This window comes from Drosophila kikkawai, chromosome 3L (genome assembly GCF_030179895.1).
Source record: "Drosophila kikkawai strain 14028-0561.14 chromosome 3L, DkikHiC1v2, whole genome shotgun sequence".
NCBI lineage: Eukaryota > Metazoa > Arthropoda > Insecta > Diptera > Drosophilidae > Drosophila > Drosophila kikkawai.
The window spans coordinates 14,966,967-14,988,496 of NC_091730.1; the positions used below are offsets into that span (position 1 = coordinate 14,966,967).

The 21,530-nt window shown below is 44.2% G+C and overlaps 1 protein-coding gene across 4 annotated transcripts in view; it reads right to left on the reverse strand.

Moving 5' to 3' along the window:
• The window catches only part of LOC108075035 (titin), a 124,691-nt gene that overhangs the window by 31,274 nt on the left and 71,887 nt on the right, over window positions 1-21,530 (reverse strand). For 2 of the 4 annotated variants that reach the window (XM_070286108.1, XM_070286107.1), the window contains exons 2-6: window positions 20,100-21,335; window positions 19,679-19,746; window positions 19,293-19,596; window positions 18,855-18,929; window positions 9,573-15,449 (exon numbers count right to left, since the gene is read on the reverse strand). In XM_070286108.1, the coding sequence (XP_070142209.1) occupies window positions 9,573-15,449; window positions 18,855-18,929; window positions 19,293-19,596; window positions 19,679-19,746; window positions 20,100-21,335 (7,560 nt within the window). Of the gene's footprint in view, window positions 1-9,312; window positions 9,411-9,572; window positions 15,450-18,854; window positions 18,930-19,292; window positions 19,597-19,678; window positions 19,747-20,099; window positions 21,336-21,530 lie in introns of all 4 variants that reach the window. The other 2 variants (XM_070286115.1, XM_070286109.1) reach the window with 2 other exon arrangements.

Sequence of the window (21,530 nt, forward strand, 5' to 3'; positions counted from 1 at the left end):
CACAGTGACTGTTGTTTCAGGTTGCTTGTCATCTTCCTCGACAGTTTCGATCTTGGTGACTTCTTGTTTGTCACCCTTGACCTTCTTGATTACGCGAGTGCGGATCTTCTTCTTCTTGGGCTTGCCATCTTCTGCAATGGTTTCCACCACGCGAACTTCCTCTGGAAGCTCTTGGATTTCTTCGGTAACCTCTTTCTCATATGGAACTTCTTCAACTGTCACTGTGGTTTCTGGTTGCTTATCGTCTTCCTCAACGGTTTCAATCTTAGTGACTTCTTGTTTGTCACCCTTGACCTTCTTGATTAGGCGAGTGCGGATCTTCTTCTTGGGCTTGCCATCTTCTGCAATGGTCTCGACTACGCGAACCTCCTCTGGAAGTTCCTTGATTTCTTCGGGCTGTTCTTCCACCACCGGAACTTCTTCCACAGTGACTGTTGTTTCGGGTTGCTTATCGTCTTCCTCAACGGTTTCAATCTTAGTGACTTCTTGCTTGTTACCCTTGACCTTCTTGATTACGCGAGTGCGGATCTTCTTCTTCTTTGGCTTGCCATCTTCGGAAATGGTCTCGACTACGCGAACCTCCTCTGGAAGTTCCTTGATTTCTTCGGGCTGTTCTTTCTCCACCGGAACTTCTTCCACAGTGACTGTTGTTTCAGGTTGCTTGTCATCCTCCTCGACTGTTTCGATCTTGGTTACTTCTTGCTTGTCTCCCTTAACCTTCTTAATGACGCGGGTGCGGATCTTCTTCTTCTTGGGCTTGCCATCTTCTGCAATGGTTTCCACCACGCGAACTTCCTCAGGAAGCTCTTGGATTTCTTCGGTAACCTCTTCCTCATAAGGAACTTCTTCAACTGTCACTGTGGTTTCTGGTTGCTTATCGTCTTCCTCGACAGTTTCGATCTTGGTGACTTCTGTTTTGTCTCCCTTGACCCTCTTGATAACGCGAGTGCGAATCTTCTTCTTCTTTGGCTTGCCGTCTTCGGCAATGGTCTCGACTACGCGAACCTCCTCTGGAAGTTCCTTGATTTCTTCGGGCTGTTCTTCCTCCACCGGAACTTCTTCCACAGTGACTGTTGTTTCGGGTTGCTTATCGTCTTCCTCGACTGTTTCGATCTTGGTTACTTCTTGCTTGTCTCCCTTGACCTTCTTGATAACGCGAGTGCGGATCTTCTTCTTCTTTGGCTTGCCGTCTTCGGCAATGGTCTCGACTACGCGAACCTCCTCTGGAAGTTCCTTGATTTCTTCGGGCTGTTCTTCCTCCACCGGAACTTCTTCCACAGTGACTGTTGTTTCGTGTTGCTTATCGTCTTCCTCGACTGTTTCGATCTTGGTCACTTCTTGCTTGTCTCCCTTGACCTTCTTGATAACGCGAGTGCGGATCTTCTTCTTCTGTGGCTTGCCGTCTTCGGCAATGGTCTCGACTACGCGAACCTCCTCTGGAAGTTCATTGATTTCTTCGGGCTGTTCTTCCTCCACCGGAACTTCTTCCACAGTGACTGTTGTTTCAGGTTGCTTGTCATCCTCCTCGACAGTTTCGATCTTGGTGACTTCTTGCTTGTCTCCCTTGACCTTCTTGATAACGCGAGTGCGAATCTTCTTCTTCTTTGGCTTGCCATCTTCGGAAATTGTTTCGACGACGCGAACCTCCTCTGGAAGTTCCTTGATTTCTTCGGGCTGTTCTTCCTCCACCAGAACTTCTTCCACAGTGACTGTTGTTTCGGGTTGCTTATCGTCTTCCTCGACTGTTTCGATCTTGGTCACTTCTTGCTTGTCTCCCTTGACCTTCTTGATAACGCGAGTGCGGATCTTCTTCTTCTTTGGCTTGCCGTCTTCGGCAATGGTCTCGACTACGCGAACCTCCTCTGGAAGTTCCTTGATTTCTTCGGGCTGTTCTTCCTCCACCGGAACTTCTTCCACAGTGACTGTTGTTTCAGGTTGCTTATCGTCTTCCTCGACTGTTTCGATCTTGGTCACTTCTTGCTTGTCTCCCTTGACCTTCTTGATAACGCGAGTGCGGATCTTCTTCTTCTTTGGCGTGCCATCTTGGGAAATTGTTTCGACGACGCGAACCTCCTCTGGAAGTTCCTTGATTTCTTCGGGCTGTTCTTCCTCCACCGGAACTTCTTCCACAGTGACTGTTGTTTCAGGTTGCTTGTCATCTTCCTCGACAGTTTCGATCTTGGTGACTTCTTGCTTGTCACCCTTGACCTTCTTGATTACGCGAGTGCGAATCTTCTTCTTCTTTGGCTTGCCATCTTGGGAAATTGTTTCGACGACGCGAACCTCCTCTGGAAGTTCCTTGATTTCTTCGGGCTGTTCTTCCTCCACCGGAACTTCTTCCACAGTGACTGTTGTTTCGGGTTGCTTATCGTCTTCCTCGACTGTTTCGATCTTGGTCACTTCTTGCTTGTCTCCCTTGACCTTCTTGATAACGCGAGTGCGGATCTTCTTCTTCTTTGGCTTGCCGTCTTCGGCAATGGTCTCGACTACGCGAACCTCCTCTGGAAGTTCCTTGATTTCTTCGGGCTGTTCTTCCTCCACCGGAACTTCTTCCACAGTGACTGTTGTTTCAGGTTGCTTGTCATCCTCCTCGACAGTTTCGATCTTGGTGACTTCTTGCTTGTCACCCTTGACCTTCTTGATAACGCGAGTGCGAATCTTCTTCTTCTTTGGCTTGCCATCTTCGGAAATTGTTTCGACGACGCGAACCTCCTCTGGAAGTTCCTTGATTTCTTCGGGCTGTTCTTCCTCCACCGGAACTTCTTCCACAGTGACTGTTGTTTCAGGTTGCTTGTCATCTTCCTCGACAGTTTCGATCTTGGTGACTTCTTGCTTGTCACCCTTGACCTTCTTGATTACGCGAGTGCGAATCTTCTTCTTCTTTGGCTTGCCATCTTGGGAAATTGTTTCGACGACGCGAACCTCCTCTGGAAGTTCCTTGATTTCTTCGGGCTGTTCTTCCTCCACCGGAACTTCTTCCACAGTGACTGTTGTTTCAGGTTGCTTGTCATCTTCCTCGACAGTTTCGATCTTGGTGACTTCTTGCTTGTCACCCTTGACCTTCTTGATTACGCGAGTGCGAATCTTCTTCTTCTTTGGCTTGCCATCTTCGGAAATTGTTTCGACGACGCGAACCTCCTCTGGAAGTTCCTTGATTTCTTCGGGCTGTTCTTCCTCCACCGGAACTTCTTCCACAGTGACTGTTGTTTCAGGTTGCTTGTCATCTTCCTCGACTGTTTCGATCTTGGTGACTTCTTGCTTGTCACCCTTGACCTTCTTGATTACGCGAGTGCGAATCTTCTTCTTCTTTGGCTTGCCATCTTCGGAAATTGTTTCGACGACGCGAACCTCCTCTGGAAGTTCCTTGATTTCTTCGGGCTGTTCTTCCTCCACCGGAACTTCTTCCACAGTGACTGTTGTTTCAGGTTGCTTGTCATCTTCCTCGACAGTTTCGATCTTGGTGACTTCTTGCTTGTCACCCTTGACCTTCTTGATTACGCGAGTGCGAATCTTCTTCTTCTTTGGCTTGCCATCTTCGGAAATTGTTTCGACGACGCGAACCTCCTCTGGAAGTTCCTTGATTTCTTCGGGCTGTTCTTCCTCCACCGGAACTTCTTCCACAGTGACTGTTGTTGTAGGTTGCTTGTCATCTTCCTCGACAGTTTCGATCTTGGTGACTTCTTGCTTGTCTCCCTTGACCTTCTTGATAACACGAGTGCGAATCTTCTTCTTCTTTGGCTTGCCATCTTCGGAAATTGTTTCGACAACGCGAACCTCCTCTGGAAGTTCTTTGATTTCTTCGGGCTGTTCTTCCTCCACCGGAACTTCTTCCACAGTGACTGTTGTTTCGGGTTGCTTATCGTCTTCCTCAACGGTTTCAATCTTAGTGACTTCTTGCTTGTCTCCCTTGACCTTCTTGATAACACGAGTGCGAATCTTCTTCTTCTTTGGCTTGCCATCTTCGGAAATTGTTTCGACAACGCGAACCTCCTCTGGAAGTTCTTTGATTTCTTCGGGCTGTTCTTCCTCCACCGGAACTTCTTCCACAGTGACTGTTGTTTCGGGTTGCTTATCGTCTTCCTCAACGGTTTCAATCTTAGTGACTTCTTGCTTGTCTCCCTTGACCTTCTTGATAACACGAGTGCGAATCTTCTTCTTCTTTGGCTTGCCATCTTCGGAAATGGTTTCGACGACGCGAACCTCCTCTGGAAGTTCCTTGATTTCTTCGGGCTGTTCTTCCTCCACCGGAACTTCTTTCACAGTGACTGTTGTTTCAGGTTGCTTGTCATCTTCCTCGACAGTTTCGATCTTGGTGACTTCTTGCTTGTCTCCCTTGACCTTCTTGATAACACGAGTGCGAATCTTCTTCTTCTTTGGCTTGCCATCTTCGGAAATTGTTTCGACAACGCGAACCTCCTCTGGAAGTTCTTTGATTTCTTCGGGCTGTTCTTCCTCCACCGGAACTTCTTCCACAGTGTCTGTTGTTTCAGGTTGCTTGTCATCTTCCTCGACTGTTTCGATCTTGGTGACTTCTTGCTTGTCACCCTTGACCTTCTTGATTACGCGAGTGCGAATCTTCTTCTTCTTTGGCTTGCCATCTTCGGAAATTGTTTCGACGACGCGAACCTCCTCTGGAAGTTCCTTGATTTCTTCGGGCTGTTCTTCCTCCACCGGAACTTCTTTCACAGTGACTGTTGTTTCAGGTTGCTTGTCATCTTCCTCGACAGTTTCGATCTTGGTGACTTCTTGCTTGTCTCCTTTGACCTTCTTGATAACACGAGTGCGAATCTTCTTCTTCTTTGGCTTGCCATCTTCGGAAATTGTTTCGACAACGCGAACCTCCTCTGGAAGTTCTTTGATTTCTTCGGGCTGTTCTTCCTCCACCGGAACTTCTTCCACAGTGACTGTTGTTTCGGGTTGCTTATCGTCTTCCTCAACGGTTTCAATCTTAGTGACTTCTTGCTTGTCTCCCTTGACCTTCTTGATAACACGAGTGCGAATCTTCTTCTTCTTTGGCTTGCCATCTTCGGAAATTGTTTCGACGACGCGAACCTCCTCTGGAAGTTCCTTGATTTCTTCGGGCTGTTCTCCATCCACCGGAACTTCTTCCACAGTGACTGTTGTTTCAGGTTGCTTGTCATCCTCCTCGACAGTTTCGATCTTGGTGACTTCTTGCTTGTCTCCCTTGACCTTCTTGATAACACGAGTGCGAATCTTCTTCTTCTTTGGTTTGCCATCTTCGGAAATTGTTTCGACGACGCGAACCTCCTCTGGAAGTTCCTTGATTTCTTCGGGCTGTTCTTCCTCCACCGGAACTTCTTCCACAGTGACTGTTGTTTCAGGTTGCTTGTCATCTTCCTCGACAGTTTCGATCTTGGTGACTTCTTGCTTGTCTCCCTTGACCTTCTTGATAACACGAGTGCGAATCTTCTTTTTCTTTGGCTTGCCATCTTCGGAAATTGTTTCGACGACGCGAACCTCCTCTGGAAGTTCCTTGATTTCTTTGGGCTGTTCTTCTTCCACCGGAACTTCTTCCACAGTGACTGTTGTTTCAGGTTGCTTGTCATCTTCCTCGACAGTTTCGATCTTGGTGACTTCTTGCTTGTCTCCCTTGACCTTCTTGATAACACGAGTGCGAATCTTCTTCTTCTTTGGCTTGCCATCTTCGGAAATTGTTTCGACGACGCGAACCTCCTCTGGAAGTTCTTTGATTTCTTCGGGCTGTTCTTCCTCCACCGGAACTTCTTCCACAGTGACTGTTGTTTCAGGTTGCTTGTCATCTTCCTCGACAGTTTCGATCTTGGTGACTTCTTGCTTGTCTCCCTTGACCTTCTTGATAACACGAGTGCGAATCTTCTTCTTCTTTGGCTTGCCATCTTCGGAAATTGTTTCGACGACGCGAACCTCCTCTGGAAGTTCCTTGATTTCTTCGGGCTGTTCTTCCTCCACCGGAACTTCTTCCACAGTGACTGTTGTTTCGGGTTGCTTGTCATCCTCCTCGACTGTTTCGATCTTGGTGACTTCTTGCTTGTCTCCCTTGACCTTCTTGATAACACGAGTGCGAATCTTCTTCTTTTTTGGCTTGCCATCTTCGGAAATTGTTTCGACGACGCGAACCTCCTCTGGAAGTTCCTTGATTTCTTCGGGCTGTTCTTCCTCCACCGGAACTTCTTCCACAGTGACTGTTGTTTCAGGTTGCTTGTCATCTTCCTCGACAGTTTCGATCTTGGTGACTTCTTGCTTGTCTCCCTTGACCTTCTTGATAACACGAGTGCGAATCTTCTTCTTCTTTGGCTTGCCATCTTCGGAAATTGTTTCGACTACGCGAACCTCCTCTGGAAGTTCCTTGATTTCTTCGGGCTGTTCTTCCTCCACCGGAACTTCTTCCACAGTGACTGTTGTTTCGGGTTGCTTATCGTCTTCCTCAACGGTTTCAATCTTGGTGACTTCTTGCTTGTCTCCCTTGACCTTCTTGATAACACGAGTGCGAATCTTCTTCTTCTTTGGCTTGCCATCTTCGGAAATTGTTTCGACTACGCGAACCTCCTCTGGAAGTTCCTTGATTTCTTCGGGCTGTTCTTCCTCCACCGGAACTTCTTCCACAGTGACTGTTGTTTCGGGTTGCTTATCGTCTTCCTCAACGGTTTCAATCTTAGTAACTTCTTGCTTGTCTCCCTTGACCTTCTTGATAACACGAGTGCGAATCTTCTTCTTCTTTGGCTTGCCATCTTCGGAAATTGTTTCTACTACGCGAACCTCCTCTGGAAGTTCCTTGATTTCTTCGGGCTGTTCTTCCTCCACCGGAACTTCTTCCACAGTGACTGTTGTTTCGGGTTGCTTATCGTCTTCCTCAACGGTTTCAATCTTAGTGACTTCTTGCTTGTCTCCCTTGACCTTCTTGATTACGCGAGTGCGGATCTTCTTCTTCTTTGGCTTGCCGTCTTCGGAAATGGTCTCGACTACGCGAACCTCCTCTGGAAGTTCCTTGATTTCTTCGGGCTGTTTTTCCTCCACCGGAACTTCTTCCACAGTGACTGTTGTTTCAGGTTGCTTGTCATCTTCCTCGACTGTTTCGATCTTGGTGACTTCTTGCTTGTCACCCTTGACCTTCTTGATAACACGAGTGCGAATCTTCTTCTTCTTTGGCTTGCCATCTTCGGAAATTGTTTCGACGACGCGAACCTCCTCTGGAAGTTCCTTGATTTCTTCGGGCTGTTCTTCCTCCACCGGAACTTCTTCCACAGTGACTGTTGTTTCAGGTTGCTTGTCATCTTCCTCGACAGTTTCGATCTTGGTGACTTCTTGCTTGTCTCCCTTGACCTTCTTGATAACACGAGTGCGAATCTTCTTCTTCTTTGGCTTGCCATCTTCGGAAATTGTTTCGACGACGCGAACCTCCTCTGGAAGTTCCTTGATTTCTTCGGGCTGTTCTTCCTCCACCGGAACTTCTTCCACAGTGACTGTTGTTTCAGGTTGCTTGTCATCCTCCTCGACAGTTTCGATCTTGGTGACTTCTTGCTTGTCTCCCTTGACCTTCTTGATAACACGAGTGCGAATCTTCTTCTTCTTTGGCTTGCCATCTTCGGAAATTGTTTCGACGACGCGAACCTCCTCTGGAAGTTCCTTGATTTCTTCGGGCTGTTCTTCCTCCACCGGAACTTCTTCCACAGTGACTGTTGTTTCAGGTTGCTTGTCATCCTCCTCGACTGTTTCGATCTTGGTGACTTCTTGCTTGTCACCCTTGACCTTCTTGATAACGCGAGTGCGAATCTTCTTCTTCTTTGGCTTGCCATCTTCGGAAATTGTTTCGACGACGCGAACCTCCTCTGGAAGTTCCTTGATTTCTTCGGGCTGTTCTTCCTCCACCGGAACTTTTTCCACAGTGACTGTTGTTTCAGGTTGCTTGTCATCTTCCTCGACAGTTTCGATCTTGGTGACTTCTTGCTTGTCTCCCTTGACCTTCTTGATAACACGAGTGCGAATCTTCTTCTTCTTTGGCTTGCCATCTTCGGAAATTGTTTCGACGACGCGAACCTCCTCTGGAAGTTCCTTGATTTCTTCGGGCTGTTCTTCCTCCAACGGAACTTCTTCCACAGTGATTGTTGTTTCAGGTTGCTTGTCATCTTCCTCGACAGTTTCGATCTTGGTGACTTCTTGCTTGTCTCCCTTGACCTTCTTGATAACACGAGTGCGAATCTTCTTTTTCTTTGGCTTGCCATCTTCGGAAATTGTTTCGACGACGCGAACCTCCTCTGGAAGTTCCTTGATTTCTTTGGGCTGTTCTTCTTCCACCGGAACTTCTTCCACAGTGACTGTTGTTTCAGGTTGCTTGTCATCTTCCTCGACAGTTTCGATCTTGGTGACTTCTTGCTTGTCTCCCTTGACCTTCTTGATAACACGAGTGCGAATCTTCTTCTTCTTTGGCTTGCCATCTTCGGAAATTGTTTCGACGACGCGAACCTCCTCTGGAAGTTCCTTGATTTCTTCGGGCTGTTCTTCCTCCACCGGAACTTCTTCCACAGTGACTATTGTTTCAGGTTGCTTGTCATCTTCCTCGACAGTTTCGATCTTGGTGACTTCTTGCTTGTCTCCCTTGACCTTCTTGATAACACGAGTGCGAATCTTCTTCTTCTTTGGCTTGCCATCTTCGGAAATTGTTTCGACGACGCGAACCTCCTCTGGAAGTTCCTTGATTTCTTCGGGCTGTTCTTCCGCCACCGGAACTTCTTCCACAGTGACTGTTGTTTCAGGTTGCTTGTCATCCTCCTCGACAGTTTCGATCTTGGTGACTTCTTGCTTGTCTCCCTTGACCTTCTTGATAACACGAGTGCGAATCTTCTTCTTCTTTGGCTTGCCATCTTCGGAAATTGTTTCGACGACGCGAACCTCCTCTGGAAGTTCCTTGATTTCTTCGGGCTGTTCTTCCTCCACCGGAACTTCTTCCACAGTGACTGTTGTTTGAGGTTGCTTGTCATCTTCCTCGACAGTTTCGATCTTGGTGACTTCTTGCGTGTCTCCCTTAACCTTCTTAATGACGCGAGTGCGAATCTTCTTCTTTTTTGGCTTGCCATCTTCGGAAATGGTCTCGACGACGCGAACTTCCTCTGGAAGTTCCTTGATTTCTTCGGGTTGTTCTATCTCCACTGGAACTTCTTCGACAGTGACTGTTGTTTCAGGTTGCTTGTCATCTTCCTCGACAGTTTCGATCTTGGTTACTTCCTGTTTTTCACCTTTAATTTTTTTGATTACGCGAGTTCGAATCTTTTTCTTTCGTAGTTTGCCGTCTTTAGAAACTTCTTCAATTATTTGCACGCTTTCTGGTTCTTCTGTGATTTCGGTTTCACGACTTTCTTGTTTTTGTGTTGGTGTTTTTTGTTTTGTGTGTATTGTGTCTGTGGTTTGTTCTGTATCTGTGTAAAGAATTGTGTTTTTAGTATATAGTTTCATGTGGATTTTGAAATATTACATTGTTCTGTGTAATATGTGTTTTGGGGTTGGTGGGTCGAGTGGTAGTGAAAGTAATACGCCTTTTTTTGTTGAACTTCTTAAGTTATACCTAATTTTATACTTACCCTTTTTACTGTTTACCGTTTTAACTAAACTCTTTGCAACATTTTCTAACCCAATAATAACCTCCTGTGTCTGATTATCATTGCCGTCTTTTGATATGTATGTTGCTGCTTGTGACTCAGTGATAGTGGAATGTTCTTCTTCGTGTGCGGTCGTTTCATAGTGTGCAGTTTCAAGCATCGCTTGTGGTAGGTCAGGCGAAGATTCTGATACAAATTGTGTAGTTTGTAAAGCATTTTTAAAGCTGCCTTCTACTAGCGCTGGTTGTAATGAGTCTTCAGTATCAGGATAACAATGACTTGCTGTCGTGCTGAATATGTCTAACTGTTCTGTTATTACTGTGGTGTTGGTTTCAAAATTTATGTTTGCCTTTTTCGGTGATATGTGTTCTTGATCTTTTAGTAAGGTAGCCTGCTCGTGTGCGATAATTTGTTCATTAAGATACGTACTCTGCGGTGTGATTGAAGGTAGCGCATGTTTTTCGTCAGCTGGAATCGCTTCAGATTCCTGAATAGTTCCTTTCTCATGCAGCTCGCTTATTAAAGGTACAACTCTCACTCCAGATGGTTGAACCTTGGCTTGCTCTGTAGATTGCCTTCTGGCGTCCAAAAACGTGCTAACAGCATCACAAGAAAGCTGCTCGCTGGAAACAACGTTCTTGTATAAAACAGTTTCTGGCATTGCATTGATCTGCTCGGGCATGTCGGTTGCAAGAGTACCCAAGGAAGGTATAACAGTCACCTCTTCTACCACCGAAACTTTGAACTCAGTGGGGACAGCTGCACCTGATGACAGTTTTGCAGTATTTGGCGTGAATTCACCATGACCCTCAACATTTTCGTAAATGTTTACTGTTGAAATTTCTGCTGGCTTTAGCATCATTTCGACATCGCTGGGTAATGTCTGGAACTCCTTATTCGGTTCGAATGCAATATGCGGAGTTTGTTCGTATGTTAATGGCTCGGACACACTTGCAGCTTCATGAAGAGATTGATGGGTTACATTAGCATTCCCCTCGACGGGTACTTGAAGCTCATATGTTTCTTGTATAGAACTAAAACCGACAACCTCTTCGGTGACTAAAGACTTCGATTCAACATTCGACATTTGAGCTGTATCTCCGAAAGTTTTTAATTCGGGAAGGGTATCCTCTTTCAGGAATGTCGATTGAATTGTTGTCAAATGAGCCCTGTTAATGTCATCATCCTTTGAGACATTTAACAAATGAGTATGATCTGGTACATCTGGCATTTCTTTAGTTTTTTCGTAGGCATTGACTTCAGTAACTGTTGTGTGAACGTTGAGTTCATCCGATTTCAATTTAGCTTGAGCAATATCACCCGGCTCAACTGGGGTTGCACTTTCCAGTTCAAGAGGTAATTGTGTTTCCACAATATGGGATTGCAACATTTTATTAGTGGGAGTTGAGCTAGCAAGGAATGTAGTAGGCTCTTGTGGTAAATCCAACCCAACAAGATTTTCAATGGGGAGCACTTCAGTTATGAGCGTTTCTCTCTGTGTGCCTACAATAAAAGGTTTTCCAAAATATTCCTTTTGTGTGTTTTTAAAATGCTCTTCTTTTTGCATTATAATATTATCCGTTTGAACCAGCACTTTATTAGACTCGGCTGCCACAACGAACTCGAGAAGGGCCTCCTGCGATGTAACCTGATCACCTTCAACGTTTTCCGAAGACTCTAAAGCCAGCACATCGGATATAGTGGTACCGTGGAGCAGATCTACTGTAGGTTTGGCTTTGGTTTCCATGGGGCTTGCTGGCAATATTAATGACTCCTTTTGGAAAATTCGTTCTTCATGAGACTCTGGAGTGGCTTTAAACATAACATCGATGGATTCGGCAGCAGAGATTGGAGAAACGTCTGATTTTATGAACTCTTCAGATTCCTCTATGCCGCACACTTCACTGATAGATACCTCATGTTTTCCTCCTTCAAATGATATTTGAGCAATCTTCTCGTCCCCTTGTAACGTGTCCAGTTCATGCAGTCCTTCTACAGTTTGCGTTTTTGTAGTTACGGGTAAACCAAGCCTTGAAGGTATTTCATCAGACGTGGCTACTGCGTAGGATTGTTCTGGACTTGTAAATTCCTTCTCTGTCTCAACAGTTTGCTGAAGTTCGGTTGTTTGAACCTGTCCGAGTTCATGAGTGAGTTCCGCTGTCTGTGCCAGATGCTTATCTGATTTTTGAGCCTCCTCTGCTGCCTCATAGGAGGTGACTTCATCAACGAGCTTTGCAAGCAGAGTTTGGGTATTGTCCAGTTGTTTCGCTGTTTGTTTGGGCGTAATATCCTCTACCAAAGTTATTTCCGACTCCAATATACTTTGATCCCTGGCAATTATCGAATGATTTAGATTATCCTGGGTTTTAGTTGCCGTTTTTAGGTTGACAGGCATGTCCTCAACGCGCTCAGCTGTATCAAAAACTATGTTTCCGGTGACCAATGCATGTTCGTAAGCTACTACAGACTGCTGTGGGACTACTGTATCTGGCTGATCCGAGTCTTGGGATTTTAAAACCGTGTCATATAATATCGTTTCTGATGATTTGGTTTCATTTAAAAGATCCATTTTCGGAGACGCAAAACTGTTTCTTGCTTTGAAATCTTGCAAGTCTCCGGTGGATAGGATTTCAGTCGTGTCTTCTGATACAGGCAAACGAAGAAGCTCTGAAGAAATAAGTCTGGCCTGTTCCGACTGAATAAAAGGTACCTTTAGACCCTGTTCCAGCTCAAAGGCATTTTCCTGTCGTGTCACTGCTATACTCGTAGTAGAGTCCAAGGCAACATTAATCAGTTGTTCACTTGGCTGCGCAACTCCTTCAAGGAGCTCCTCTCTTTCTAATACTTCAGTCTCGCTTACATTAATCTCATGGAAACTACTAATTGTAGGTTGACTAGTTGCCGATGGAATTTGAATGTCATGTAGGTCGGAAACATGATCCAGAACTCGTGCCTCCTCCGAGAGTGGAATTTTCTGTGTAAAATCATTTAATTTGGGTGTAACATTAACTTGCTGTGGAATATCAAGGTCTTTTAGATCCGATGTATTCTCGCTCGTAATGGTTGTACTTGTTTTCAAAGCTGTTGAAGTTTCAATTATCTGCACGTTGCTAACCGATGACAACTTGTACTCTGGTATTGTATAGTCCTTTAAGGCATCACAAATTATGTTTTCTTCGATCTTGGGTAACGTGATTTCTCCTATATTGAAATGTGCCTGCTGATTAGGCTGCTTCTGATGGTCTAGTTCATCCAGCGACTCCATATGTTGCGGTCTCGTAGTGTTGGCAACCTGCAAAGGTCCAGTTGTGCCAATAACAGCACTCTGCAAAGTATTTGGCTCTTCAGTCGCAAGAGTTGATTCGCCTTCTAGTGTTACGCATGATCTAGTTTCCAGTGACTGCATCAGACTAAAGTGGCTTTCTGTGGTCTGCAGGGCAGGATGCAAATCATCGGTGCGTCCCTCTATGCTTTCCAATGGCGCCTGCTCTCCAATATCTGTTCCATATTGCTGTGGCATGCTTACTTCGGCAATTACTAAACTTGGTTTGCTGTCTTCGGCTTTATTTTTTGTAGACTCCATGGGAATTATCTCAAGACCCTCGGCATAATTAAATATATCGGTGATAGGCTGGGCGTTGGTAAGTTTCTCCTTTGGCAGAATGTCAAGTAGTTCGGTGCTAGTCTCAGTTATTTGTACATTGGTAACCTCCAAAGGCTGTTGGTTGTCAATCAGTAACATGTTTCCTGTTTTAAGCTCAGGTTGTTGAGCTGGTTCCATGGGGCCAATGCTCTCCAATAGATCGGGCCTAGTTGCAACTCCAATTGGCATCGACTCAAATACTTTATTTGCCTCTGCCGACTTCGTGTTTTCAGTAATAATATCACTGGATGTATGGTCTGGTTGAACTTCAAATACGCTAGTTACCTTAAGCTCAGTGGTAGTTATCTTTTGTGTTGCCGTCTGTGAAGTCTGATCTGTATCAGGAGACAGGATTTGTTCCTTTTCCTCAGTTGAGTCTTGCTTGACCTCCAATGCAGCCTGTTCGACAAACTCCAATTTGGCATCCATGAACTGTGGAACCGGTGACAAAAATTCTCCTTCTGTATCTATCACATTCGTAGTCTGAATTTCTGCCACAACTTCCCCTTCAACGATATTCACCTTTCCGTGAGCTGTCTGGCGATCTTCATCTGGCACGAAACCCAATGAATCGAAAAGCTCCTCTTTACTACTCTCCGCTGTTCCATAAGGTTTCGTTATGGTGCCCTTTGCGGGTTTAGTGGATTCCACCAGAGGTTCAACTAGTTCCTGTGCCATTTCTGAAATAGTTGTCTCAAGCGTTTCGCCAATGGTCAAGGCTACAGTTTGCCCCACAGTTCCCTCTGACAGTTTTGGAATATTATTCAGTCCTAGGTCCTTTATGGCTTCTTCATGTGATATGGTTTCCTCGGTGGTGACATGAATTTGTGCCTGTATGTCCATAATGGCTTCCTTGGCATCAGTCTTAAAGATGGGTAAATTTTCTTCGATGGGACTCTGAGAATCTGCAGTAATATTTAGCAAGGCCTCAGCTAACACCAATTGTTCCATGGCTTTGATGTCATCAGTCCGTGTCTTAGGCACCTCGCTCTCGGGCAGACTGTCGAAGGGTTCAGTTTCTTGGACTAGAATTGGCACCTCCTCGGCCTTAACTGTGATATCCGCCACACTCTTGGTTGGTTGGGTCTCCAATGGCATCGGTTGTACGCTTTCCAAAACTTCAGGAGCACTTCCACTCGCTGCCTTGTGTTCCGTAACAGATGTTGTGGATGTCTCTGGACGAGTCTCAGCGTTTGGCTGCAGTTCTTCAACTGAGTCTTCCGGTTGACATTCGCTAATGGCTAGACTGATATTAGGGGTTACTTGTGGAGTGATCGTCTCGGTAGCTGGCTTTTCCTGGGTGACTTCCTTTCCAAACGATTCGCTGCTCATTACTTCTGTGATAATTACCTCTTCCTGATTTAGTAATTTTGGCTGCACTGTTTCCCCCATAGTTTCTATGGATTTCAGCTGCGTAAAGCTCTCCAGTGTAGATGGCTGCTCTTCGCTTAGCTCATGCGACAGCAAGATATCACCGTGAGCCTGTTGACTGGTGGTCTTTAATGGTACTAGATCATCGATGGCTTCTTCTACGCTGGTAGTTTCAACCAGCAGAGGACGTGATTCTTTTAACTTGCGCTGGGCCTTTACTGACTTCGGAATCTTGGATGGTTTTATTTCCTTGGGAGCCTCGGCTGTCTCGGCTTCAGAGACATCAGCAGCGTGCTTTTGCCTGATTTCAATCTCTTGACTTAGCTTACTTTCTTCAGGTCGTGGGAATTCTTTGCTGATGCTAACTTCATCGAGCGTTACTCTCTCCTCACTGACAGCCAATACCTTTTGGGGTAATATGTCGTCCTGCGCCTGAGCTGAAAATGGTTTCGGTGTAGAAAGTTCTGTGGTGACTGCAACCGCAACGGATTCGAGCGTGTCTTGTGGTTGATTTTGCGTGGATAGTGTCTCGTATGTGGGCTTAAGCTCTTCGATTTGCTCAAGAGTTTCTGCCTTTGGTGATCCTGTGCTTGTTTCATGGGCCAATGCCAGTGTTTCTCTTTGTTCGTATTCGATGGACTCGACAACCTCCTCTTCCTGTTTCTGTTCTTGTTCTGTGTGTTTTTTATGCTTTTTGGTGATTTTAGTTTTCGTTTTCTTCTGCACAATTTGTTCAGCCTGAGCCTGTATCTGCACTTGTTCTTGTTGTTCTTGTTGTTGTACTTGTATTTGCACATGTTCTTGTTGCTGTATGAACTGTTTTTCCACCTGAGTGGTTGCTGTTTCTGTGAATGTAATGTAATTAAACAATGACAATGTCGAGCTCTCTTTGTGTTGCTATTAAAAAACAATACACTAACAATGATGTCAACTAACAGCAGAAAGCCGTGCAAGCCTCAATCATTTAGTATCTGTGTTGCGAGCGGTAAAGCAAAATGAGTTGCACAGTAAACGAAAGGTGAATGATGGCATTTCGATCTATTTACAAATGGTGTAGGCAAACAGACCATAATTTGGAGATAGACCTTACCTCGTTAGACATCAGAAAGTCGTCCAGTTTGGCGGGCAAGGGAGTAAAGCTCTTCTACTCTTGAAATTGAATGCATATTGCAAAAGCATTAAAGTGGGCGAAAGTCAAATATAGTTAAAGCTTATATGGTATATAGCAGCGGCAGCAAGATATGGAACTCGTTAATCAAGTAGATAAAGCTTTTAGTGGCGGTGATTAGCGGTTAATGGGTAGCTAGATTATTCGGTGGCGTCTTTTTAGAATATACACATGATTTGTTTGTTTTGACTTAACAAGATTTAATTGTTATATTTGTATAGACAATATATATTATTGTTTTTGCAGTTGATTCTTTTTTAATAATATTAATTAGACTGTAGTTGAGTAGTTCGTGGGATGGTACATCGTTGTTACTGGTGGGATTTATATAACTGGTGGATTTTTTTTTTTTTTTGTTTTTGTTTACAGAACATCTGTGTTTATGTTCAAACCTTCTTGGACAATTATCGTTCGTTCCTCGACAAATGTTTCCTCTGTCGAATATGGTATGAGGTTTTATTGGCCGTGTTTTGGGAGTGGCACGAAAAGCGTAGGAAAGTTTTACAAGCAGAGTTACATAATAAAAAAAAAGAGATAAATATAAACTTTTTTAAGTATGCAAATTATAATATTTGTGTTATATTAATTTAGGCTAAGCATATTAACTACTTAAGCGGCTTGCTCACTGACACTCACCTATTTTCACATGTGTGATAGCCTCGTGACTTTCGATTATTTGCGATGTCTCTACTATTCTCTAGATTTCCGTAAATCAAAGTAGATAAAAATGTTTGAAACATGTAAATACTAAGTAGGTATATCTGCCCAATATATATTTTTTTCTGATTTCTTCAAGCTTATTTAACCCTAGTTGAAATGCAAAAATTTAACCCCAATTAGAGAAACAAAAATATAAATTTTAGAAATGTTTTTTTTCGGCATTTCAACTGTCTGCACAAAACATAGAAAGACAAACAAAATAAGAAACACATTGAACAAAATTCAAACCTCCTTTCCGCATATTTTCCAGTCCTGGGATATAAAGTCCTCCCTAACAAACTTTCGTATGACGATCTCAATGGTGATTTCGTACGTCTGAATCATTCGGATGAAGGCCTTGAATCCAACAGTAGCCGCCAGGATGGTCTCATCCTCGTTCGAAGACTCGCTCAGTATTTGGGAGATCAGCTCTTCGTGGCCCTCCCGCTCAACGAGCTGCACCAGGGCCGATTGTGATTCGGGCTTCTTCAAGGATATGAATATGTTCTGTTCATACATATATGTGATCTCGTAGTGATTGCAACCGTAGCGCAAGAGCAGGCCTATTGTGGCCAAGTCTCGCAGAGCGGATTCGCCAATCTTGCCAAAGGACTCGGCCTCGATTGACTCGAGCAGCCATTGGACCTCCTCGTGATGGGATATTACTTGAATATCCTCGATGGTAATGGTCTTTTGGGTGATTTTGCTGCGAATTATTTCCACAGTTTTCGTTATCTCTATTTTCTTAGTGGATGTGTAAGTTTCTTTCTTTTCTTCCTTCACTTCAACTTCCGCCTCCTCCTCTTCCGTGTCATTTTTCTTCACTTTTTCGTCGAACTCTTCAACCTCTTCGACTTCTTCGATTATCTGACTGGTGCGCTGCTCGGCATCGGCAACCTTTCGATCTTTTACCTCCATTACCTCCGAGACCTCGCTCTTTTCCACGAGTATGGATACGGGTTGCCTCACCTTGATCACATTCATGGTGGTTTCTGTGGTGGCAGCTGGAACAATTCTGATCTCTGTCTTTTGCACTGACTGAGATTCTGAAGTCCCGGCGGATCTTCTCACCACTGTCTTCTTTCCAGCCTTCTTCTTAAAGGTCTTGGTCTTGCTTTTCTCAACAATCTCGTCCATGGCGCTGGTTGAGGATATTTCAAACTTGCCTCGCGTCATGGTCATGCCAATCTCGTTGATCAGCTTGCAGTTGTAGTAACCGCAGTCTTCGTTTGTAATTTTCAGTATTTCTAGCGTTGCTTCGTGTTCCTGCACTACCATGCGATACTTTTCGGATGCCCTAAGCTGAACGTTGTTGAAATACCATTGAATATCTATATCAGAGGGTTAGAAACCAAGCAGCATATTCAGCCCCGAAAAGAAAACTCTATCTAATACTCGTACAATACCTGGTATCGGGTTGCCAGCAAACTGTATCGAGAACTTTGCTGTTTCGCCTAAGGCAGCACGGCAGTCACGCATTTCGTTTAGTAGTGATGGCGAGCATTTAGCAGCTATAAGCACAGAGATGCATAATATCTATGGATTAGAGTCTACCCGTAAAATCTAAAAGCGTTGGGGTTGAGATGGGTGCGTGTTCTTTACGTTTACTTACACAGAGTGACTGTTCTTGTGGAAGTTGTGTTGCATACATACATATATAATTGTCTGTTTGATTTTGAGGTTAATGTGAGTATAAGAGCTATGAATATAGTGAACAGAAATACTTGAACAAGTTCTTAGTACATTCAAAATCGGATTATTTGATAATATGAAGAGTTCAGCAAGCAGCGTTCTGGGAATGTTATATAATTTCCTTGGATTGAATTGAACACTTTTTCTTTTTGTATAACATGGGGTTAGTTGAAATTTTGAATAATTGCGAATCGAATACAACCAATTACTTGCAGATGAGATACTGATATTGATACTGTAAGAGATACATTTGATACACGTACGATATATAATTTTAAATGTATACTAAAAGTTCTATTATATTGGCGTTTACTTTTTGGATAAATTTACTTAATAAGGGTGGGGGTTTTTTGGGGGGTAGGGGTCAAGCCTTAGAGCTGTAGGGGACCAAGACAATCACAAAGCCACAGTTTTTTTTTTTTTTTTCAAGGGAAGGGTACTTCACAGGTTGTTTGTTTTTGTTGTTGTTTGTACGATACAAAGTACTATACATGGACAAATACAAAATAGAGACAGACAGTAGAAGAAGAAGACGGGAGACAGAGGACAGAGAGACTTTGTGAATTGTTTTACTTAGTTTTGTGGTTTAAGACAATGGCACAGAAGACATTTGTGTGTTGGTAACACGAAATTAAAACACATATACACATAACAGTGGTAAAACAGAGCTGGCATTAGTGAGGATACATACCTTTGAGAGCCACCTGCATTTCCTCCATGTGAGTCACCCATTCCGGCTTGCGGTAATCCTTCGATCCAACGATGCCTTTACATATACGGATGGGAAGTAATAATTTAAATCATTATTATATTTGATTACGCAATAATAAGACCAAAAATTTCTGTAAAATTCAATTAGTTTTCCTTAACCTAATAACGTGTGTGGCCTTCTGTAATTTATCGTGTAGAGTTCTGCGAGTGTTTAAAAGTAAAGTGTAAGTGGAATTTTGATTGGAATCGTTACAATAAATTGTAATTGGGTTCGGGTAGGGGTTGGGGAAAGGGAGGGATTTATTATTATTTTTTAAAGGCAGCTGCAAAACCTGAAAAAGAGTTTCACTAACAAAGCCAAATAACAGTGAATTTATATTAAAGAGTGGACTATATGAGGGATAAACCATAATAGTACCTTCGACCGCAAAGAGTGCCGTGGTCACAGCCACACCCAGTGGATTGTACGCCTCAAAACTAATTGTACCCAAATCATCGGGATAGACGTGATTAATGACCAACACTGAGGTGCCGTCGTCGAAATTTTCGATTTGATATTCCTCGGAAGCGAATATCTGCTCGTCGTCGCGCAGCCATTTGACCTTTGGTTTTGGTTTTCCAATGACCTTAACCTCCAGCTTCGCTTGCTCACCCTCTTTGGGCTCGATTTTCTCTGGTAGCTTTTTAATAATTTTCGGTGCTTGTTCGTCGATTGAGAGGGTCTAGAATGGTTTGCGTTATAACATTTTGAATTAGCATGATAAAACCTTGAGTTGAGAACACATTTACAACAATTAGGCTTACTCTATCAAGTAGATCCTCCTCAGATCCTGTGAGTCCAGTGATTTCAGAATCGGGGATATATTCAAATGCTAAAAAATACACATTCGAAAGCATTATCAATATAAACGTGTCTCCTCACCGAAATGCAACGAATTCAAAAAGAACGGAAAATTATGTACAAAAAGAATTGGTCAATGAGGTGACCGGAAAAGTGGAAGGAAAAAATTTTTAATGGACTTGATAGACAGGTAAGACTTTCAAAAAGGTAGAATCACATGCAGGCTATCTCTAAGCCAGTTAGTACAAACTCAGTTGTCAGAGAGGGGATAGTGTAGTTATTGGAAAACCTATCTATCTAGGTGTGGGATGCATGTAGTGTGTAGAGTGGCACTACTTCCATCTGGTTAACTATTTAACTACCGATAGATACCATCACAAGTACCTTGAATTTTAACGTTTGTCTTGGACACGCTCTTGCCAATCTTGTTCGTGGCCACGCACTCGTATTGGCCCTCGTTTTCGGGGAACACTTCCGTAATCTGCAGCTGGCAATTGCCTTGCAAGTCTTGCGATATCGTAGTTTCCTTGTTCTCGACGATCTTCTCCTCATTATGGTACCACTCCACTTTGGGCGTGGGCTTGCCGGTAACTTGGCAGGTCAGCAGCAAAGCCTCGCCATCCATTACCTCTACGGGCTTAATAAGTTCTTCGATGAATCGCGGAGATTCAAATTCTACCGCCTCCTCCTCGGGCAGGGACTCAATTAGGTTGACTGTGGCAGTTGAAGTCACCGAACCACCGACGTTCTCGGCCCGGCAAGTAAAGGGTCCGGTGAATTTCTTCTGGAAATCCTCAATCAGCAATGTTGACTTGTTTGCCTGGCTCACGATGCGCACTTCGTTGGAGCTTTTGATGGGCTCATTGTGCACAAACCACTGGAAGGACGATAATGGCTCAGACTCCACAACAGCCTCGATAATGGCCACTTCATGTTCGCCAAAGTATTTGGGTTCCAAGGGCTGAATGAATCTTGGCGGTTTAATTTGCTCATCGGGCTTATGATCTGAGACGACCACAGATCCAGATGACTTGGCCTCACCCACCTTGTTCTTGGCCCAGACCTCATATTTGCCAGTGCGCTTGCGCGTCATATTGATAACCTTAATTGTGGTTGTCGTCTCAGTGGTCTCTATGATGATCTCCTCGTTCTCGACAACTTCACGGCCATTTCGCATCCATTTGACTTCTGGCCTAGGCAGGCCATCGTACTTGGCCTCAAAGAACAGAGTACCTCCAGTAGGTACAACAACTGCATTTAATGGAGTTACCGTGGGTGCCTTCAGTATTTCCTTGACCACTTCATCAACGCGACTCATGATATTGGCGTTGCCGATAGCACGACCAAATTGATTCTGGGCCTGCACGGAGTAGACAACAGCCTCGTTGGGAGTGGGATTTATCACTTCCAGAGCCACATCACCAGTCTTTTCATCGTAGAACATTTGTACGGTCTCGCTGGGAATGACCTCCTCTATACCTCTGTACCATTTAACCTGAGGGTTTGGTTTGCCTGTCACCTGACAGGTTACCGTAACCTTGAGCCGCTCGGGCTGCTTCTCCTCAGTGAACTCTATCTTAAGTGGTTTGGTAAACTGTGGGGCAACTCCTTGTTCTTTTTCTGTATTCAATGTGAATAAGGGATATTTAAGAATATTGTGTGTTCTGGTGTTTTGGAAGGGAAATTATATATACAAAAGGTCTGGGAGGACGGGGAAAATTAAGTTAAGAGACTTCATTTTTTTTAGTCTCCAGATACATCGCAAAAAATACGAAGAGATTTGATTGGATCGAACCTAATATTAAACATATATTG